This window comes from Phyllostomus hastatus, unplaced genomic scaffold, assembly GCF_019186645.2.
Source record: "Phyllostomus hastatus isolate PE091 unplaced genomic scaffold, TTU_PhHast_1.1 phas_contig_254, whole genome shotgun sequence".
Lineage (NCBI taxonomy): Eukaryota > Metazoa > Chordata > Mammalia > Chiroptera > Phyllostomidae > Phyllostomus > Phyllostomus hastatus.
This window is the reverse complement of record NW_025333810.1, coordinates 16,738,317-16,754,946: the sequence shown is the minus strand read 5'-3', so window position 1 is coordinate 16,754,946 and position 16,630 is coordinate 16,738,317. Positions and strand designations below refer to the sequence as shown.

General features: G+C 44.9%; 1 protein-coding gene across 1 annotated transcript; it reads left to right on the top strand.

Moving 5' to 3' along the window:
• Window positions 1-239: 239 nt before the first annotated feature.
• Window positions 240-16,138, top strand: PPIC (peptidylprolyl isomerase C). Its single transcript, XM_045838028.1, has 5 exons — window positions 240-467; window positions 6,699-6,812; window positions 7,272-7,365; window positions 12,085-12,269; window positions 15,508-16,138. Exons 1-5 carry the CDS (start codon window positions 351-353, stop codon window positions 15,634-15,636), a joined length of 639 nt encoding a protein of 212 aa, XP_045693984.1. The 5' UTR covers window positions 240-350; the 3' UTR covers window positions 15,637-16,138.
• The last annotated feature ends 492 nt before the right edge of the window (window positions 16,139-16,630 follow it).

Below are 16,630 nucleotides of genomic sequence, written 5' to 3'. Positions count from 1 at the left end.
TTCTTAGCTCCTGGGCTATGGCCAAGCCTGCCTCTCCGAGACACTGTGCCCCAACAGCCCGGGCTCGCTCCTGGCCTTGCGGGCTCCCGCCGCAGGCGCGCCCCGGGCTGCACCCTCCGCTGCGAGCCTCAGCCAGTCCCTAGTTCTTCACCGAGCCAAACTTGGGAGGAGCGCGCCCGGGGTTCCGGCCCTGCCGGGACCGCCCTATCCTCAACCCTTCCCAGTCCCTTCCCAGCCCCTCCAACCGGGAGCGCGCAGGCGCAGCTGGCCGGGAGTCCCAGCACTAGTCAGGGAACCCGCTGAAGAACCCGAGCCGCTGCAGCCACTACCGGCACTGCCGCCCGTTCGCCATGGTTTCAGGTTCCCGGCTGCTGCTACCTTTGGTGCTTTGCCTGGGGCTTGGCGTACTCGTGCTTTCTGCGGGGTCCTCGGGCCTCCGAAAGCGAGGCCCCTCGGTGACGGCCAAGGTGACAGAGCGGCAGGCTGCAACTTCCTCTCCCGGCGGCCTGAACGATGGGGGAGCTTTGGGGACCCGGACATTTGCGTTGGGTAGCGAGGAGGGGGCAGAGGATGGGAGGCAGCGGGCGGGGCTGGTGAGAGGGGAATGCTTGCGCCGCGGGGGGGGGGGGGGGGCACTCTCCGAGATTACTTGGGGTGCTGGCCAGAGTCCTAGCCCATCTCCAGCATCGCTGGCTGTTTGAACTTTGTCCCCTTGGTCTGTGGTCCAAGGTGACCAGCCCAGGGGTTAGAAGAAGCTTCCGGAACCGGTGGGCCCTTTCTCCAGGAAGGAGACAGCCTGAGTACTTCCTTCAGCGTGGCGTGAACTGGAGAACAGAAGCAGGAGGAGTGAGGGAGGGACAGGGATGCGAGGAGGAGACACTCTCTGAGCCCAGGGGTTGCAGCTGGGATGTCACCCAACATGGAAGAGCCCAGGTCCAGCCCCTGGTCAGGTGGTGTCCCAGGAGGCTGTTAGAAGCTGTGCTCCAGGAGAGGCTGTCCTCCCCTGTTTAGGAACCTGGTCCTTGCCAGGGAGGGAGAGCTTCGTTTTTATACTTCAGTGACTGGTGCACAGGCCCTGGGCTTGGGATGGGATGGTGCTGGCCGCAGGCCCAGGTGGCACCTGTGTAACAGGCCAGCTTTTTTGTCTAGATTAGAGGGACATAAAATTTGTCATGGGCTGCCCTTCCAGCCTCATTTCTTTTTTAGTGTATGTGCTGCCAAAGTGAGCACTAGCCTCAGTACTTTTTCCAGCATGTTTACCCAAGGTTAGAAGATAATGGTAGGGTGCAGGGAGAGACAGAGGGAGATGATTTGGTTGTTCATTACCACTGCTAGAAAAACTTACTGGCAGTAGTGTCTTGGAATCTGGAAGGAGTCCAAGTAACAGCAGTCCTGTGTTGGACAGTGGAAATGGGGCTGTGGAACTAGCACAATGCTTAAATCTGCCCCACACCCCACCTGAGAAGAGGGGAGGTCAAAGGGGTGAGGAGGGGTTGGTTCAGCCCAACATCTGACAGAGGAGTGAACCAAAAGGCCACGGGGGAGGGGGGCAGCTTGTATGAGATAAAGTTAGGGGATTGTTTTGAGCACAGATTCCACTCCCAGCCCCTTGAGCTTTTGGGCTTATCTAGTTTGGGGAAATGGCTTGTGCAGGCCACAGAGCTGAAAGAGGTGTGGGGGGCTTCCTTCAGTCTGCAAATATATTTGAGTCTCTTAGGATACAGCCATAAACATAAAGTTCATAAAGTTATGAAATAATGAAGGAAATACAGCCTAATATGACTGGATGGCATTTAAAAATACCTGAAGGGTAAGAAAAACCAGCCTGGCAAAGAGTTAGGGAGGCAAACCTGAGTGCATGTGCAAGGGCCTCCAGAAAGGCATCCTCCCCTGGTCAGAGGGCAGCCTGCCTGGACAGTGTAGCTTCACCCCAGGGATGTGAGGGGGTGGCCTGAGATGCGGTCAGGGGCTGAGCAGCAGCAAGATCATGCAGGGCCTCAGAGGTCACAGGAGTGTGGATTTGGAGGTAATTACTCTTAGAATTTTCTGTCTTATGCTAAGGGCAGTCAGAGCTGCTGAAGGGTTTTAAGCATGGGTTTGACAGGATCTCATATATGCTTTTACACAATTAACTATGGCTGCTCAGTGGAGAGTGACCTGGGAGGTCATTCTGGGCTCTGTGCCAGAGTCCAGATGGTGGTGGCTTGGATTAGAGTGGTAATCGTGGAAATGGTGAGCAAGGGAGGGACTTGGAATAGATTTTGGAGGCATAACAAGACTTGCTGATGTGTAGAAAGGGAGCGGGGGAAGGGGTTAGGATTGCCAGATAAAGTACAGGAGGCCCAGTGAGATGTGGACTTCAGATAAACAATGGAGAATTTCTTAGTGTGAGGGTGTCGCCTGCTATATTTGGGAACTAGCTTCACCTGGGGTTTTAAACCTTCCAATGCAGAAACCCACCCCAGAGCAAGCCAATGACCTTCGCTGGGGGTGCACAGCCTGGGCTGGAAACCTCTGCAAGAGGGAGCCAGGACAGGAAGAAGCTTGTGGCTGCCGGAGGGGAAGAGCTGGAGCATCTTAGCCCCTAGTTTAAGGTGCTGTCACTGAGGAAGTTTCCATGTGTTCTACTCCAGAATTATGTGGGCAAGTCTTCTTCAAACTGGACTCTGTTTCATTAATTACTTTTTTCAGTGACCTTTTTTAAACATCAAAATCTATTGGAAAATGGAGACACTAAAAATTATTTCTCTGAGTGTGGAAAAGTAGGTTAATTGGCCACTGCTCTAGTGTCTTCTTTATCCTAGCAGTTTTTACCTTTTCCTCTGGTTTCTAAAAATAGGAATCTACAAATGAGGTATGGGTTACTACTCTCCTGCAGGGCCCTTTAAGGGCACTCACCTAGTCCACGAATCCCAGGCCACTGCCTCAGCTTCCTACCCAGCTAAAGAGGCTCAGGACTGGGGGGCACTCAGGCTCCTTGGTCTCAAAATCCACTGAACTGGCACCTGCAGCCCTGTGCTTTCTAGCAGAGCCACAGGTTCTGTGGTCAGGCACCTACACTGTAGAATAAAACGCTGCCACCTTTCCAGCTGTACTCTTGTCACAGCTGCTGGCACTTTCTACAGCAGGGAGTGGCCATGAGACCAAGGCTGGGTGATCTTGGGCACGCTGTCTGATGCCTGAGGCTCTGGTTCCTCCTTTGTAAATGGAGATGGAAACAATACTTGCTAGAGTATTGCATATTAGATGTGATAAAGCAGGCAAAGTGCTTAGTTCTGACTGAAGCTCCCGGCTTTAGAGGTCAGTTGCTGGAATTACTTGTGTTATTAATCACTCTGTAGCAGTGCAGACCTGAACGGAATCATCTTTTTTACAGATGAGGAACAAGAGCTCAGAGCCAGCTGTTGGTGGAGCTGGGTTTCCTTGCTGGCACAGCTTACTTTAGAAATGGAAACAGGATTAAACCCTACAGGGGTTTCAGACAGGCTAAGAGAGCGCCTCTTCACTCTTGCCCTATTTCTCCCCACCCCCAGTGCCCCCAAATTTCCATATCATTTTCAGGGGCAGCTTCTTGGAGGGGGGGGGTGAAGAAGTGCTTACGTGCAGGCTCCTCAAGTGCAACGTGGGATTCAAGTACGAACTTCTCCAGGATGGCCGCCCTGATCCCCACAGACAATCCCCACCTCTGGCCTTATTTTGTCTGTACTTGCCTCATAAAACCCAACTTCCCATTATATTAAGCTACTGGTATGTGTGTTTTCTCTTCTGTGGGACTGTAAGCTACACGAAGGTAGGGGCTTTACACCCCGACCCCTACCCCCACCCCCACCCCCACCCCTTGTCGAGCACAGGGCCTGTTCCTAAGGGCACAGAGCAAAGTCAGAGACGATCTCAGGGCTAGAAGGTGTAAAGTAAGAGTTTGCCTGGCAGCCACCTGGGGCCGACCCTCACTCTGGCTGGGTGTGTGTGTGCCCTGCTTCTCCTTTAGCATCACCCAGCACTGAGCTGTTTAGCATTCTTTTTTTGAGTGTGTACTTGAGTTGATAGTGTGCTGGGCACTAGGGATCTAAAAACACCTTTTCTGCCCCTTGGGATTCCCTGCCTAGATTTCGAGAGCCTAATTAACGATAAATCGCACTCTAATTGGACACATCCTCAGACTGAAATTTTGGTTTTCACACTTCTGGTGGGAAATCTTGGTAAATCACTTAACCTCCCTAATCCTCACTTTTCTCCTTTGCAAACTGGTGAGAATAGTGCCTGCCTCTCCCCACAGGATGTGGTGAGGATTAATTATATAAGATATGCAGGTAAAGCACACTGAGACACTCCTGACTAAGTTATGTGTGCTTCCTTCCTCCTTCCCCTCCTCCATCTTCTCCCCTGTGATTTCAGTGCCTCTGCCCACTACTGTGTCCTTTAGTCCCTCAGCCACCAACCACCCAGTGCAGGCCATTGTGCCTCATTCTTGAACTGGTCTAAGAGCCCTGGATTTTCCCCTGCCCCCACTTAAGGAACCCCAAGTTGCCTTGGGTTCTGTTCTTTACCTCCTCTCTGTTGCCTTCCCAAACCCTTCTGCTTTTGGAACTGCTGAGGGCCTCTCTTCCCCTCTGGTGAGGTCAGAAGGGCTACGCTACTTCTCTGCACACAGACCACATCCCTTCCTTGGTGCTTTGGTTCCAGAAAGAACTCTGCCAGGTGGGGCTTGGGCCTATTCTTGTCCCTGGAGGCTGCTTCCTTCCATCTGCACCTCCTCCCGATGCCTCCCCGAAGCCCTTTCCTATCCCCCTCACCTGGCAATAGTGTCCTGGGTGCTTGTCACGTGCTGCCTTGTACTGTGGTTATCCCTTTACTTGTCCCATCTCTTGATTTGAGCTACCTTAGGACAGGGACTCTCTCGTGTAGCTTGTAACTTCACATTGCTTTTCACATGGATCTTTGATAAGTACTTGTTGACTAAATAAGATTTTACCATTTCCATTAGAGTTGGGAAAACTGCCATGTTTTCTTGCTACCCATTACTCATGAAGTTAAAGGATACCGCAGTTTGGGGGTGGGTGGAGGGAGGAATTGTATCGATATGTGTGCTAGGCTGTGTGTAAGAAGATAAGATTTTATTGAGTTATGCTGGGTGACTGGGACTTCTTTTCATCCTCTCAAGCTTCCCAGATTTTATCCTCTTTGCCTTCTAAGCATTCACGGGCTTTATTTGCTCTTCTTTATTTTAAAAGTCTGGTAGGCTTTTCTAGTATCTTACATGGTGTTTCTCTAAAATTATGGCCCTGATTCTTTTCCCAGTGCTGCTTCATTATTGCCTGTTAGAGCATTGATTCCTGGGCTTGGAAGTCCCTTTGGAGAAGTGACTTCTCTTTGACACCAGCTCTGTGGGACCAGACTCGAGGGCATGTTAACTCAGCCGTGTTGCGTCTCTCTCCTCTACAACACTGCCTCATTTCAAGGCCTTTCGTGCATTTTCTATGGTTCTGTTGTATAAATAACAATACAGTTGTTGCCGCTTTGACCATGTAAAACTTGTAAAACGCCACATGGAACACTAAATATCACATCATTCTGTGACAGATGTACTGATGTATTGGCAGAAGCTCTTGTCTTAAACTGAAGGTTGACAGTCTTTACTTTGTGATTTTTCTAAACTCTAAGACATCTTTTTTCTCTGACAACCCTTCTTATATTTTTAAAGCCATCTCTTGAATGTCTTTTTTTACCTATTCAAACATTAAATTGGTTCATATCATCTGAACTCGCTAATAGAATGCCCTCTGACTCCATGGCCTTTTCAAGCGTTCTGTCTCAGAATCATCTTCACACAGGGATTTGTGAGGCAAAATGTATATAATATCATTTCACATGAAAAGTTAAAAAAAGGAGCAAGAGATCTTTTGAAGTTTATCTGCAAAAGAGGGACTCACATTCACTTCTGGGTATGTGTTTTTTCCTTCTGTACTAAGATGTTGTGACAGAAAAAGAACACATCCCCCTTGTGTAACACGACAGTGGTGACTGAATTCAGTCTCTAAGTTTACAGGGCAGATGGTTTTGTCAGGACCCGCGTGTCACATTTGATATCCTCTGGGCAAGACTGGGGTCCTGGTGTCTCACGGTGCCTTCTGGAGCACTGCTGTGTATGTATTTGGATCATCTTTTGCTGTCGCCTTGATAGTCTATTGAGAATGCACGGGGAATCTGGGACTCTCTGAAGTTACAGAAAAATAAGTCTGGATGGCCAGCCTGTTTATCTCCTCACCAATTTTTTTTTCTTCTGCCAAGATTAGAGGGCATTACCTTTCAGAAGAAGCAGTTTCCACTGTAACCGTCATTCATAAACTGGGAGACGGGAAGTAGCGGCGGTGCTTGCCTGGGGCATGGGGGCCCATGGAATTCATGGAGACTTTACTGGCTGAATCGGATAGTATTGAGTCAAACTTTAAACCCAGTATCTACCACAGTGTCGGGCCCATAGATGGTGTGCAATAAATGTTTGCTGAATGAATATTTGTTTGTGAAATCCACCCACAAAATGGAATTAGAGTTCCTTTAACTTGTATCATGCTCCTTCATGACCCCTTTGTAAAATACCGGTGGGCAGGGCTTCTGTATGTGAACAGATTTTAACTTTCACTTACCTCACATATGTGACTTCCGTGTAACCTTCCACTCTGTCTTCCAACCACACACAGGTTTTCTTGGATGTGAGGATTGGAGACAAAGATGTTGGCAGAATCGTGATTGGCCTCTTTGGGAAGGTTGTGCCCAAGACTGTGGAAAACTTCGTCGCTTTGGCAACCGGAGAGGTATCTTTACCAGCTTTATTTCCTTTGTGCACAAACTGGATCTTCCTTCTTTAAGCCAAGATCAAGATATCTTCTGGGGGGAAAACATGTTACATTAGTAGGCCAGGTGAACCTGAGACATCTGATAACATTGTACTTCATTTTTGTATAAAATCTGTATTCTTCAGGCACTCAGTGTCCTTAGGCTTCCAGAAACAGGGGAAACAATCATCAAGTGAAAACACAGATTGCTCTTTTCACTATTCACATTAATACTTTACTTCCATCATTTGTTTACTTATTTATTGATTTGGCCAGCTAATGATAAATTTCTAACAGGAAATCACTGCAGGGACCTAATCAAGTTCTGTAGGTATTTCGTATAATTTTCTCATTGTGTCATTTCCAGATAAACACTGGGGTTTAACTTTCAGTGTGGGTTGTATCTGCTTGTATATTCAATTGACATAATCTCTTTAGAAAGGATATGGATTTAAAGGAAGCAAATTTCATCGCGTCATCAAAGATTTCATGATCCAAGGAGGAGACTTCACCAACGGAGACGGCACTGGCGGTAATGTGGCCTTTCACATGTTTCCTTTCCCGCTTAACCGACCGAGACCTAACATTAAGCCAGTGTATTTGCCCAATATATTGAGTTCCAGATTCAAGGAACAGAGTCATGAAGATTACCAGGCTAATTCTTTAGGAAGCGTAGAGTTTGGGGGGCCAGATCTTGGTAGATATGAATGAGTAAGGCTTCCTGATTTTAGACAGTATTACTTTGGTGTTCATTATCTTTCCATAGTGGAAATACATTCATTTAGTAGACTATTTTGCAGTCATTAAAATGCTAGGCTACTAGCATGTGGCAGCACAGAAAGACATGTGTCACAGGAATGAACGGCAGAACACAGCGCTGTGTGTTCATAGGGACGGCAGCACGCTACAGGTTGGATGTCAGTGGGGAGGACTAGGAACGTGACTGTAGAACTATGAGATTGGTATTCACATGGCAGGGTTACAGATGAATTTATCTCCTTTCAAAATTCTTTCATTTTATTGTCAGCTTTTTATTTTTATTTATATTTTTTTTCTTTCTGTTGGGTACTATTTATTTTTTATTTCAAAGTATTTTTAGGGAGCAGAACAGAGAATAATGTAGTGCTGATTATGAACTTAGCAGCCAGCTTTGTCTTCTCTTAATATTTTGATATATTTGCTTCAGATTCTTTTTTAATATATTTTATTGATTATGCTATTACAGTTATCCCATTACCCCCCTTTATTCCCCTCCACCCTGCACACCCTCTCCCACCCACATTCCCCCCTTTAGTTCATGTCCATGTGTCATAAGTTCTTTAGCTTCTACATTTCCCATATTATTTTTGCCCTCCCCCTGTCTATTTTCTACCTACCATTTATGCTACTTATTCTCTGTACCTTTTCCCCCTCTCTCCTCCTCCCATTCCCCTGTTGATAACCCTCCATGTGATCTCCATTTCTGTGGTTCTAGTCCTGTTCTAGTTGTTTGCTTAGTTTGGTTTTGTTTTTGTTTTAGGTGTGGTTGTTAATAATTGTGCATTTGCTGTCATTTTACTATACATGCTTTTCATCTTCTTTTTCTTAGATAAGTCCCTTTAACATTTCATAAAATAAGGGCTTGGTGATGATGAACTCCTTTAACTTGACCTTATCTGAGAAGCACTTTATCTGTCCTTCCATTCTCAATGAAAGCTTTGCTGGATAGAGCAATCTGGGTTGTAGGTCCTTGCCTTTCATGACTTGGAATACTTCTTTCCAGCTCCTTCTTGCCTGCAAGATCTCTTTTGAGAAATCAGCTGATAGTCTGATGGGAACTCCTTTATAGGTTACTGTCTCTATCTCTTGCTGCTTCTAGGATTCTCTCCTTTATTTTTAGCTTGGCCAATGTAATTATGGTGTGCCTTGGTGTGTTCCTCCTTGGGTCCAACTTCTTTGGGACTCTCTGAGCTTCCTGGACTTCCTGGAAGTCTATTTCCTTTGCCAGATTGGGGAAGTTCTCCTTTATTATTTGTTCGAATAACTTTTCTACTTGTTGCTCTTCCTCTTCCCCTTCTGGTACCCCTATAATTTGGATGTTGGACCATTTAAAGATGTCTTGGAGGTTCCTAAACCTCTCCTCATTTGCTGAATTCTTGTTTCTTCATTATTTTCTGTTTGGTTATTTCTTTCTTCCTTCTGGTCCGCTCCATTGATTTGAGTCCCAGTTTTCTTCCCATCACTATTGGTTCCCTGTGCATTTTCCTTCATTTCACTTAGCGTAGCCTTCATTTTTTCATCTAATTTGTGACCAAATTCAACCAATTCTGTGAGCATCCTGATCACCAGTGCTTTGAACTGTGCATCTGATAGGCTGGCTATCTCTTGGTTGCTTAGTTGTATTTACTGTGGAGCTTTGATCTGTTCTTCTGTTTGGGCTTTTTTTTTTTTTGTCTTGTTGAGCCTGTTACGTAGTGAGGGGTGGAGCCTTTGGTGTTCACCAGGGCGGGGCAACCCAGTGGCTGGACTGTGATGCTGTTTATGGGGGTGGGGTCCTAGAGGGAAGAATGGCACTTATTCTGCTTTCTGTTGGATTTCAGTCCCTTGCACCCTTTCCCCCAAGCAGACTGGGCCCTTCTGGTGCTGATTTCCTTGTGGGTGGGCCTGTGTATGTTCTAGGACCCTGTGGGTCTCTCCAACAAACTCTACTGTGGGGCTGGGAGTCTCTGCCGGCATCTCAACCCCCACAGGTGTTTTCAATCAGTGCCCGGAGGCTTTATTTTCCCGGGCTAAGACCCTGGGTTGCGTGGTCTGTCTCACTCCCCAGTTTTGCCTGGTTTCCACCTGCTCAGCCAGCCACTTTGCGTGCAGTGCCTTGCTTCACAATCGCCACCTCGCTGGGTCTGCCCATTGCCACCCCGCGCCTGGGGTCTCCCAGACACCTGTGCACCCAGGGTCTGCCTGCTGCCATCTTGCATGCTTAATGCCACCACTTTTTGTGCCACGACCTCTCTCCATCTGGCTGCCCAACTCCACCCTTCCTACCAGTCTGGATGAATGTGTCTATTTTAACTCCTTGGTTGTCCAACTTCCATATAGTTCAATTTTCTGTCAGTTCTGGTTGTTATTTTATTTCTAAATTGTTGTTGTCCTTATTTTGGTTGTGCAAGGAGGCACAGTGTGTCTGTCTACTTACGCCTCCATCTTTGCCAGAAGTCTCTATTGTCAGCTTTTTTAAAAAGATTTTATTTATCCATTTTAGAGGGTAAGGGAGGGAGAAAGAGAAGGAAAGAAACATCATTGTATGATTGCCTCTCATGCGCCCCCCCACTGGGGACCTGACTTGGCCTGCAACGTAGGCATGTGCCCTAACTGGGAATCGAACCGGGGACTCTTTGGTTCGCAGGCCGGCACTCAATCCACTGAACTACACAAGCTGGGGCTATTGTCAGCTTTTTAAATAATAAAAAATTGATAATGACTTGTCAAAATTATAATATAAATTAATTTTATAAACAAAGTTAGAGTTCTATAAAGTACAGATACTTGAATTTATAGAGTTAAGTCCCCCTGAGCTTATTGTTTCTTATTGAGGTTCTATCCACCCAGCTCCCTGGACTATTTTCCTTCAAATGTGATAAGTTGTTTTCCTGAACATACATGGTGTATATATAAGTACACAGAATTTAAATTATTTTTAGGTTTAAGATTTTTAATTTAGTAAATACCAGTGTTGGTGAATATTAAACTGCTAACTTTTTAATGATACCTAGGTTATTTTCCAGTACTACTGCTAATTTTATGTTTATTATAATGGTCTACTTATAACAAAATGACTATTATTAAATGCTTGGATTTGCCAGGCACTTCAGGAATTACTTTTAGCCCTTGCAAAAATGCTGCAAAGGTGTGGGGATACAGCATGGAGCAGGTGACTCAGGTGAATGGCGTTGGTGAGGATGCGTAGGGAAGCAATCCCTCTCCCTGGAGAGGCCTGCAGCTCAAGGACTGGTCCCCTCAGGACAGACCTACTCTCCTGCCCTTGGGCTCAGCAGGAATTGTGACTGGGCTTTGCTGTGTCTCCTTTTCCACTTCTCTCTCTCTCTCTGCCTTCCCTGCCCTGAGTGTGTGTGCATGTGTGTGTATGTATACAATGTGTGCACCCATGTCTTGGGTTAAAATTCTCTGAGTTTTGGAGATAGGACCTGTGGATCACTTAATTTAGCTTAGATCCCTCTGTCGGCAGAGCTTTTCTGCCAGATCATCTCATACATCACTGACCAACCAGCTAACTATGCATTGCTTGTCTTTGATATCCACTCTGTCCTTCTGACTGAGCAGGGATTTTAAGGTTGGCAATGGATGGATAAGGAGCCCTGCAGAAGGGGAGGGGGTGAGCATGACAGGCACTCCAGGTGTTGGAGGATGGAACATGTACCTCTCATGGTCTCTACTGCTGTTTTATGGGGAAAATGTGTTCTGCTCTACCTGTGGCTTTGCTAGGACTCCAGCCCACATGCCTGCTTTTGGTTCTTCCGTTCAAGGTTGGATCACTGGGTGTTCCCCATTGCCATCACCCTCTGTATTTTGATAAGCCCTGATGTCATCGTCAATGCCTAATGACTTCCAGGCTGGCTGCTATTGCCTTTAGTGCTGAGGCAGGAAAACACACCTGCTTTAGAGTCAGAAAGCCAGATGGTCAAGTTCTGTTCTGCTGTTTTCAAGTTTTGTAACCTGTTTCTCATTGCAAACAGGATTGAGAATACCTGTTCTATAGGGTGTTCTGAGAATTGGCTAAGGGTGTATATTAAGTGCTTAGTGTTCTCTGGTTGGTAGCTGAGGTAGGAGTGACCCCGGACACGTGGCCTGAACCTCAGGACAGAGACTGAGCCATGAGGATGGCTCATCCACCTTTCAGTCTGGCTTTTGAATGACATCCTGCCCTTCAGTTCCTTCTCATTTTGCAGTGAAATCACAGGCCTCCATGGTCAGAGTTTGGCCCTTGGTTTGGGCCAGAGGTTATCCTGCCATCTTGTGTGAAATATAAGGCTTTTGTTTGTGTGTGTTTGTTTCAGTCCCTGGTGCCCGGCTTCCTTTCGGAGTTAATTTTATGCCCTCCTTCACTTCTCCTCATGTTCTACCATCTTTTCCCCATTCCCCACTCTTATCAGCCTTTATTTACCAATTCTACTAAAACCTTATGTTTCCCTTTGAAGACTTTAATTTCGTATAACATCTGTTGATTCTCCTCTTTCTTGTTCTGCCTCACCAGGTATAAGCATTTACGGTGAGACATTTCCAGATGAGAACTTCAAACTGAAGCATTACGGCATTGGGTGGGTCAGCATGGCCAATGCCGGGCCTGACACCAATGGCTCTCAGTTCTTTATCACCTTGACCAAGCCCTCCTGGTTGGATGGCAAACATGTGGTATTTGGAAAAGTCATCGATGGAATGGTAACTTGATGTATTATTTTTCTTATTCAAAGCTTTATAGTTATAATGAGAGTACTTCCAATGATTTATTTTGATCTTAAGATGTGCTTTGTAGAAATCCATCATTATATGCTGACTGGCCTCTTCAAAGGTGAATGAATTATAAATAAAATGGCATTTTAATCGTCAGGAGCACTGGGGCAGAAGCTGAGGACTTGATGTGGAGATGTTGAGTACTTAAGTTAATTTATCTCACTACTTGTTACAAATGGAAACTCTTTTTAACATAACCAGATAAAACCAGGGCCCTGTGTGTGCAAACAATGGAATATTGTTCAGTCATAAAAAGGAAGGAAATCCTGTCACAGGCTACGACATGGATGAAACTTGAGAACATTATGTTAAATGAAATAAGGCAGTCATAAAAAGACTGTATGATTTCACTCACATGAGGTATCTAAAGAAGTCAAACACACAGAAACATACAGCAGAACAGTGGTCGCCAGGGCCCTGAGGGTGGGGGAGTGGGGAGTCAGTGTTTGGTGGTGTAGAGTTTCAGTTCTGCAAGATGAAAAGTCTTGGAGATTAGCTGCACCACAGTGTGAATACATTTAACACTCCCCAACTGTACATTTATAAATGGATAAGATGGTAAGTATTTTATGTTTCTTACCACAATTAAAGAGAAAATATAAAAAAAACATAGCACCCCATGTGGTTCAGTCTAGACACAAGTCACCTTTAAAGACACAGTATAGCAACTAAAATTACTACAGAGAATTCAAATTTATGCTGCTTGTCTCAAAAAAAAAAAATCAAAGGTGTTCAATTGATAGTCCATAGGAACACTTCTTAAAATCCCCATTCTTTTCCGTTTTCAGTATTTCGCCTTCTTAGCTCTCTCGACAGTTGTACTGGCAATTGTAAGGTCTGCCCAACCCAACCTAGGGCCATCCTTGTTTTCTTCCATATTTCATTTTGTTTTCTTTTCATGTGAGTTGTTCTGCCTCCTTCATCCGAACGTAAATATACCAATCTCACTCATTGCAGTTCTTCTATAACTTTCACCTGCTATTCTGATTCTACCCAACGGAAGGCCAGCAAGTGAGCTGGCCGACTCAGAATCTCCCTTCATGGCAAGGAGATGCCCAACCTGAGACGTCAAAGATAGGGTTCTCATTAGCAAGTGGGATAAGAAGAAAATAGGGAAAACACTTGTCAATATATCACTTCACACCCCATCACAATAAAGGACATGCCTATATTCTCACAAGCCATGACTATTCTCCAAAAAAATATATATTCTGAAATAGAAAATCTATTTCTATTCTGAAATGAAAACGAATGCCAGCCCTCCTCCAGCATCTTATTGAACTTTGCTTTTGACCACTAGGGTCCCACCAGGTTCTAAAAAGTTTAAATGTACACTGATTCATTCACCCATTCACTGAGTATTTTTTTAATGAAACATTGTTCTAAGCTGTAAGATAACTGAAGAGTACAAGTTCTGGGTGTTCTTCTGGTTGTGGTTTTTCTTCTAGTTCTCTAGATCTTATGTTTTATTGCCCGAATTGCAACAACAGTCTCCTTCCATCCACTGGTACACATCCTGGGAGACCTGCTGTCTGCTCTTAGAGGACCTGTCCTTGACTTTTATGGGTTATAAACTTTGAGAAATGAATGAAAACCTTTCTTTCCAGAAAAAAAGTGTGTGTACATCTCATACAGTTTCAAGGAATCTAGAGAATCTCCTGAATGCCATCCCTTGATTCTCCCCAGATCATCTGGGTTGTGTTCACAAAGCAACCCAGGTGATCTGTGGGCCTCACCTCACACTGACAGAAGCAGAACCTCCAGGGGTGGACCCACAAATAAGCATTTTTAAATTGTGGCAAAATAAACATAACATAGGTGTTTCCATTTTAACCATTAAATAAGTATTATTTTAAAAGTTTTTATTTATTTATTTTTAGACAGAAGGGAAGGGTGGGAGAAAGGGAGAGAAACATCAATGTGTGGTTGCCTCTCACACACCCACTACAGGGGACCTAGCCGGAAATCCAGGCATTCACCCTGACTGGGAATTGAACCAGTGACTCTTTGGTTTGCAGGCCAGTACTCAATCCACTGAGCCACACCAGCCAGGGCTAAATAAGTATTTTTCTAAAAAATTTCCCCAGGTAACCCTGGCTGGTGTGGCTCAGTGGATTGAGCACTGGCCTGTGAACCAAAGGGTCGCCAGTTGGATTCCCAGTCAGGTCACATGCCTGGGCTGTGGGACAGGTTACCGTTGGGGGGCGTACAAGAGGCAATCACACATTGATGTTTCTTTCCCTCTCTTTTTCCCTGCCTTCCCCTCTCTCTAAAGGTAAATAAACAAAATCTTTATTTTTTAATCTTTATTAAAAATCACAAAAATTCAGATGTGTAGTCACTGCTCTAAGTACACATGTGTGCACACACAGTCTGTTTAGAAATATATAAGAATGCTGGCCTTTTATCTTAAATGGATCTAAGTTAGCTGGTGGCTGGAATATTTGACACCAGGTCCACTCAGATTCTCTGTTGCTGCTAGTCTCAACCCTGTTTGGGAAACACCAGAAGCCAACTTTCTAGTCCATGGCCAGTTCTCTCTCCAGCAATGTGACATGAGGTAGCCCGGGGCCTGTGAAATCCTGCACAGCAGAGAAAGGGACCTGTACACCACAGTGGGGTTGGGGTGACATGAGTGTTAGACTCAACCTACAGATTAATGGCTTGGGCCAGTTGTAAAATGGCCAACCCAGAACTAGCTCCATTTCTAAATCTGCTTTCTGGCTCATTTTATGACGCCCAGACCTATCACAGGTGGAGGTGAAATGTACTCAGCCTCCATATTAACTGTTACATTGGGTTGTAACAAGTGAGTGGGAATGTATTTTATTAGAGGTTGGTATTTACAAAAACACCTACTTCTTTAGAAAATAAAATGCTAATAAAAAGAAGAAAACATAAATATAATCTCTAATTAGCAAGGTAGTGAGTAAAATTTTATTCTATTATTTATAAATTTCTTGAATATTTTCTAAGTTTTCCATCATTAGCTTGCATGGTTTTATAATCATTAAAAAAAACACTAAAAATCAAGAAACAAACAAATGAAAAAACACAACTGACTTCCTACTTGGGCTTTTAGACTTGGTGTTGATTTCATTTTCATTTTTTGATTGCCATACTTGCTGGTCAGGAGTGAATCATGGGTCTGCTTTTCTCTCACCAGACAGTGGTCCACTCCATAGAACTTCAGGCGACTGATGGGCATGACCGTCCACTCACCGACTGCTCCATTGTCAACAGTGGCAAGATAGACGTGAAAACACCCTTTGTGGTTGAGGTCCCCGACTGGTGATGCACCTGGCAGAAAACAAGGAAAATGCCCTACCAGGGTGTGTGTGTGTGTGTGTGTGTGTGTGTGTCTTTTGACTTTTCAAAGTTACTGTTTGCACTGTCTTTACTTGCTTCTATTTCCCACTCCAGAACACAGGAGAGTTTCTGCCAAAGCTTACTTTGCATGAATTTTGGTAAGTCACTTGTTTAGGGACTTTGTACTTAAAAGACATATCCCCTTTCTTTAGTGGTGCTATTTTTAAACTAGAAAACTTTGTATTAGCTATTTTCTTTTGAGGAACACAATCATTATTTCCTGAATTACTTGTGACCCCCAAGTTAAGTGTTGCTGAAGATTTGTCAGGAAAACATGGGGACAAGAAGTTTATTATTTTGTATTTAAACAAACTCTCTTTGGGTAAAGGGAGATTTGATTGGGATAATCTGATCTATGTCCTGGGGACCTTTACCTGATGACAGGTGCTGTGATGCTCTCTATATTAAACACCTTATATATAGATCAACTCTTTTTGCAAGACTTTATTTAAATATGAAATTCTTTTAAAAATTAACATACAAAAATATGCACACTCTCATGGTAACAGTGAACATATTAGAGAGGATTCTGTACGTCAGAGTACTAACGCAGCCGGATAATTTGGGATGGGAATGCACAGAATGGACGGATGCCCATCCATATCCCAAATACTTGAGCTGCCTCTTCACTAATTTTTACTAAATGCAACATTTTTAGAACATTCCCTTGAGTTCAGCTGCAACAAAAAGGAACCTTTTTAACATAAATCAGATGAGAAAGTAAAACCCTGCTGGGGCCTTGTTGTAACACGCCCGGCTGCAGCAGTCGGTGCCGCCTCTGCCCGGATCCGGGTGCTGTTCTGTGAGAACACGGCCTCGTTGCATCTCCTCCGGGTCACGTGTGGTGAGGGTCCAATAGAATTCCATCGTTTGAGCTGTTTTCTAAGAAAAATCACTTCATTGAGAGATGAGAGGAAATG

What these genes read in the sequence shown, in the direction of transcription:
- PPIC (XM_045838028.1), top strand. Translation starts at nt 351, where the DNA reads ATGGTTTCAGGTTCCCGGCTGCTGCTACCTTTGGTGCTTTGCCTGGGG. An exon ending in TCGCTTTGGCAACCGGAGAG is followed by an intron (nt 6,813 to 7,271) that starts GTATCTTTACCA and finishes TAATCTCTTTAG; the next exon opens with AAAGGATATGGATTTAAAGG. An exon ending in GAAAAGTCATCGATGGAATG is followed by an intron (nt 12,270 to 15,507) that starts GTAACTTGATGT and finishes TTCTCTCACCAG; the next exon opens with ACAGTGGTCCACTCCATAGA.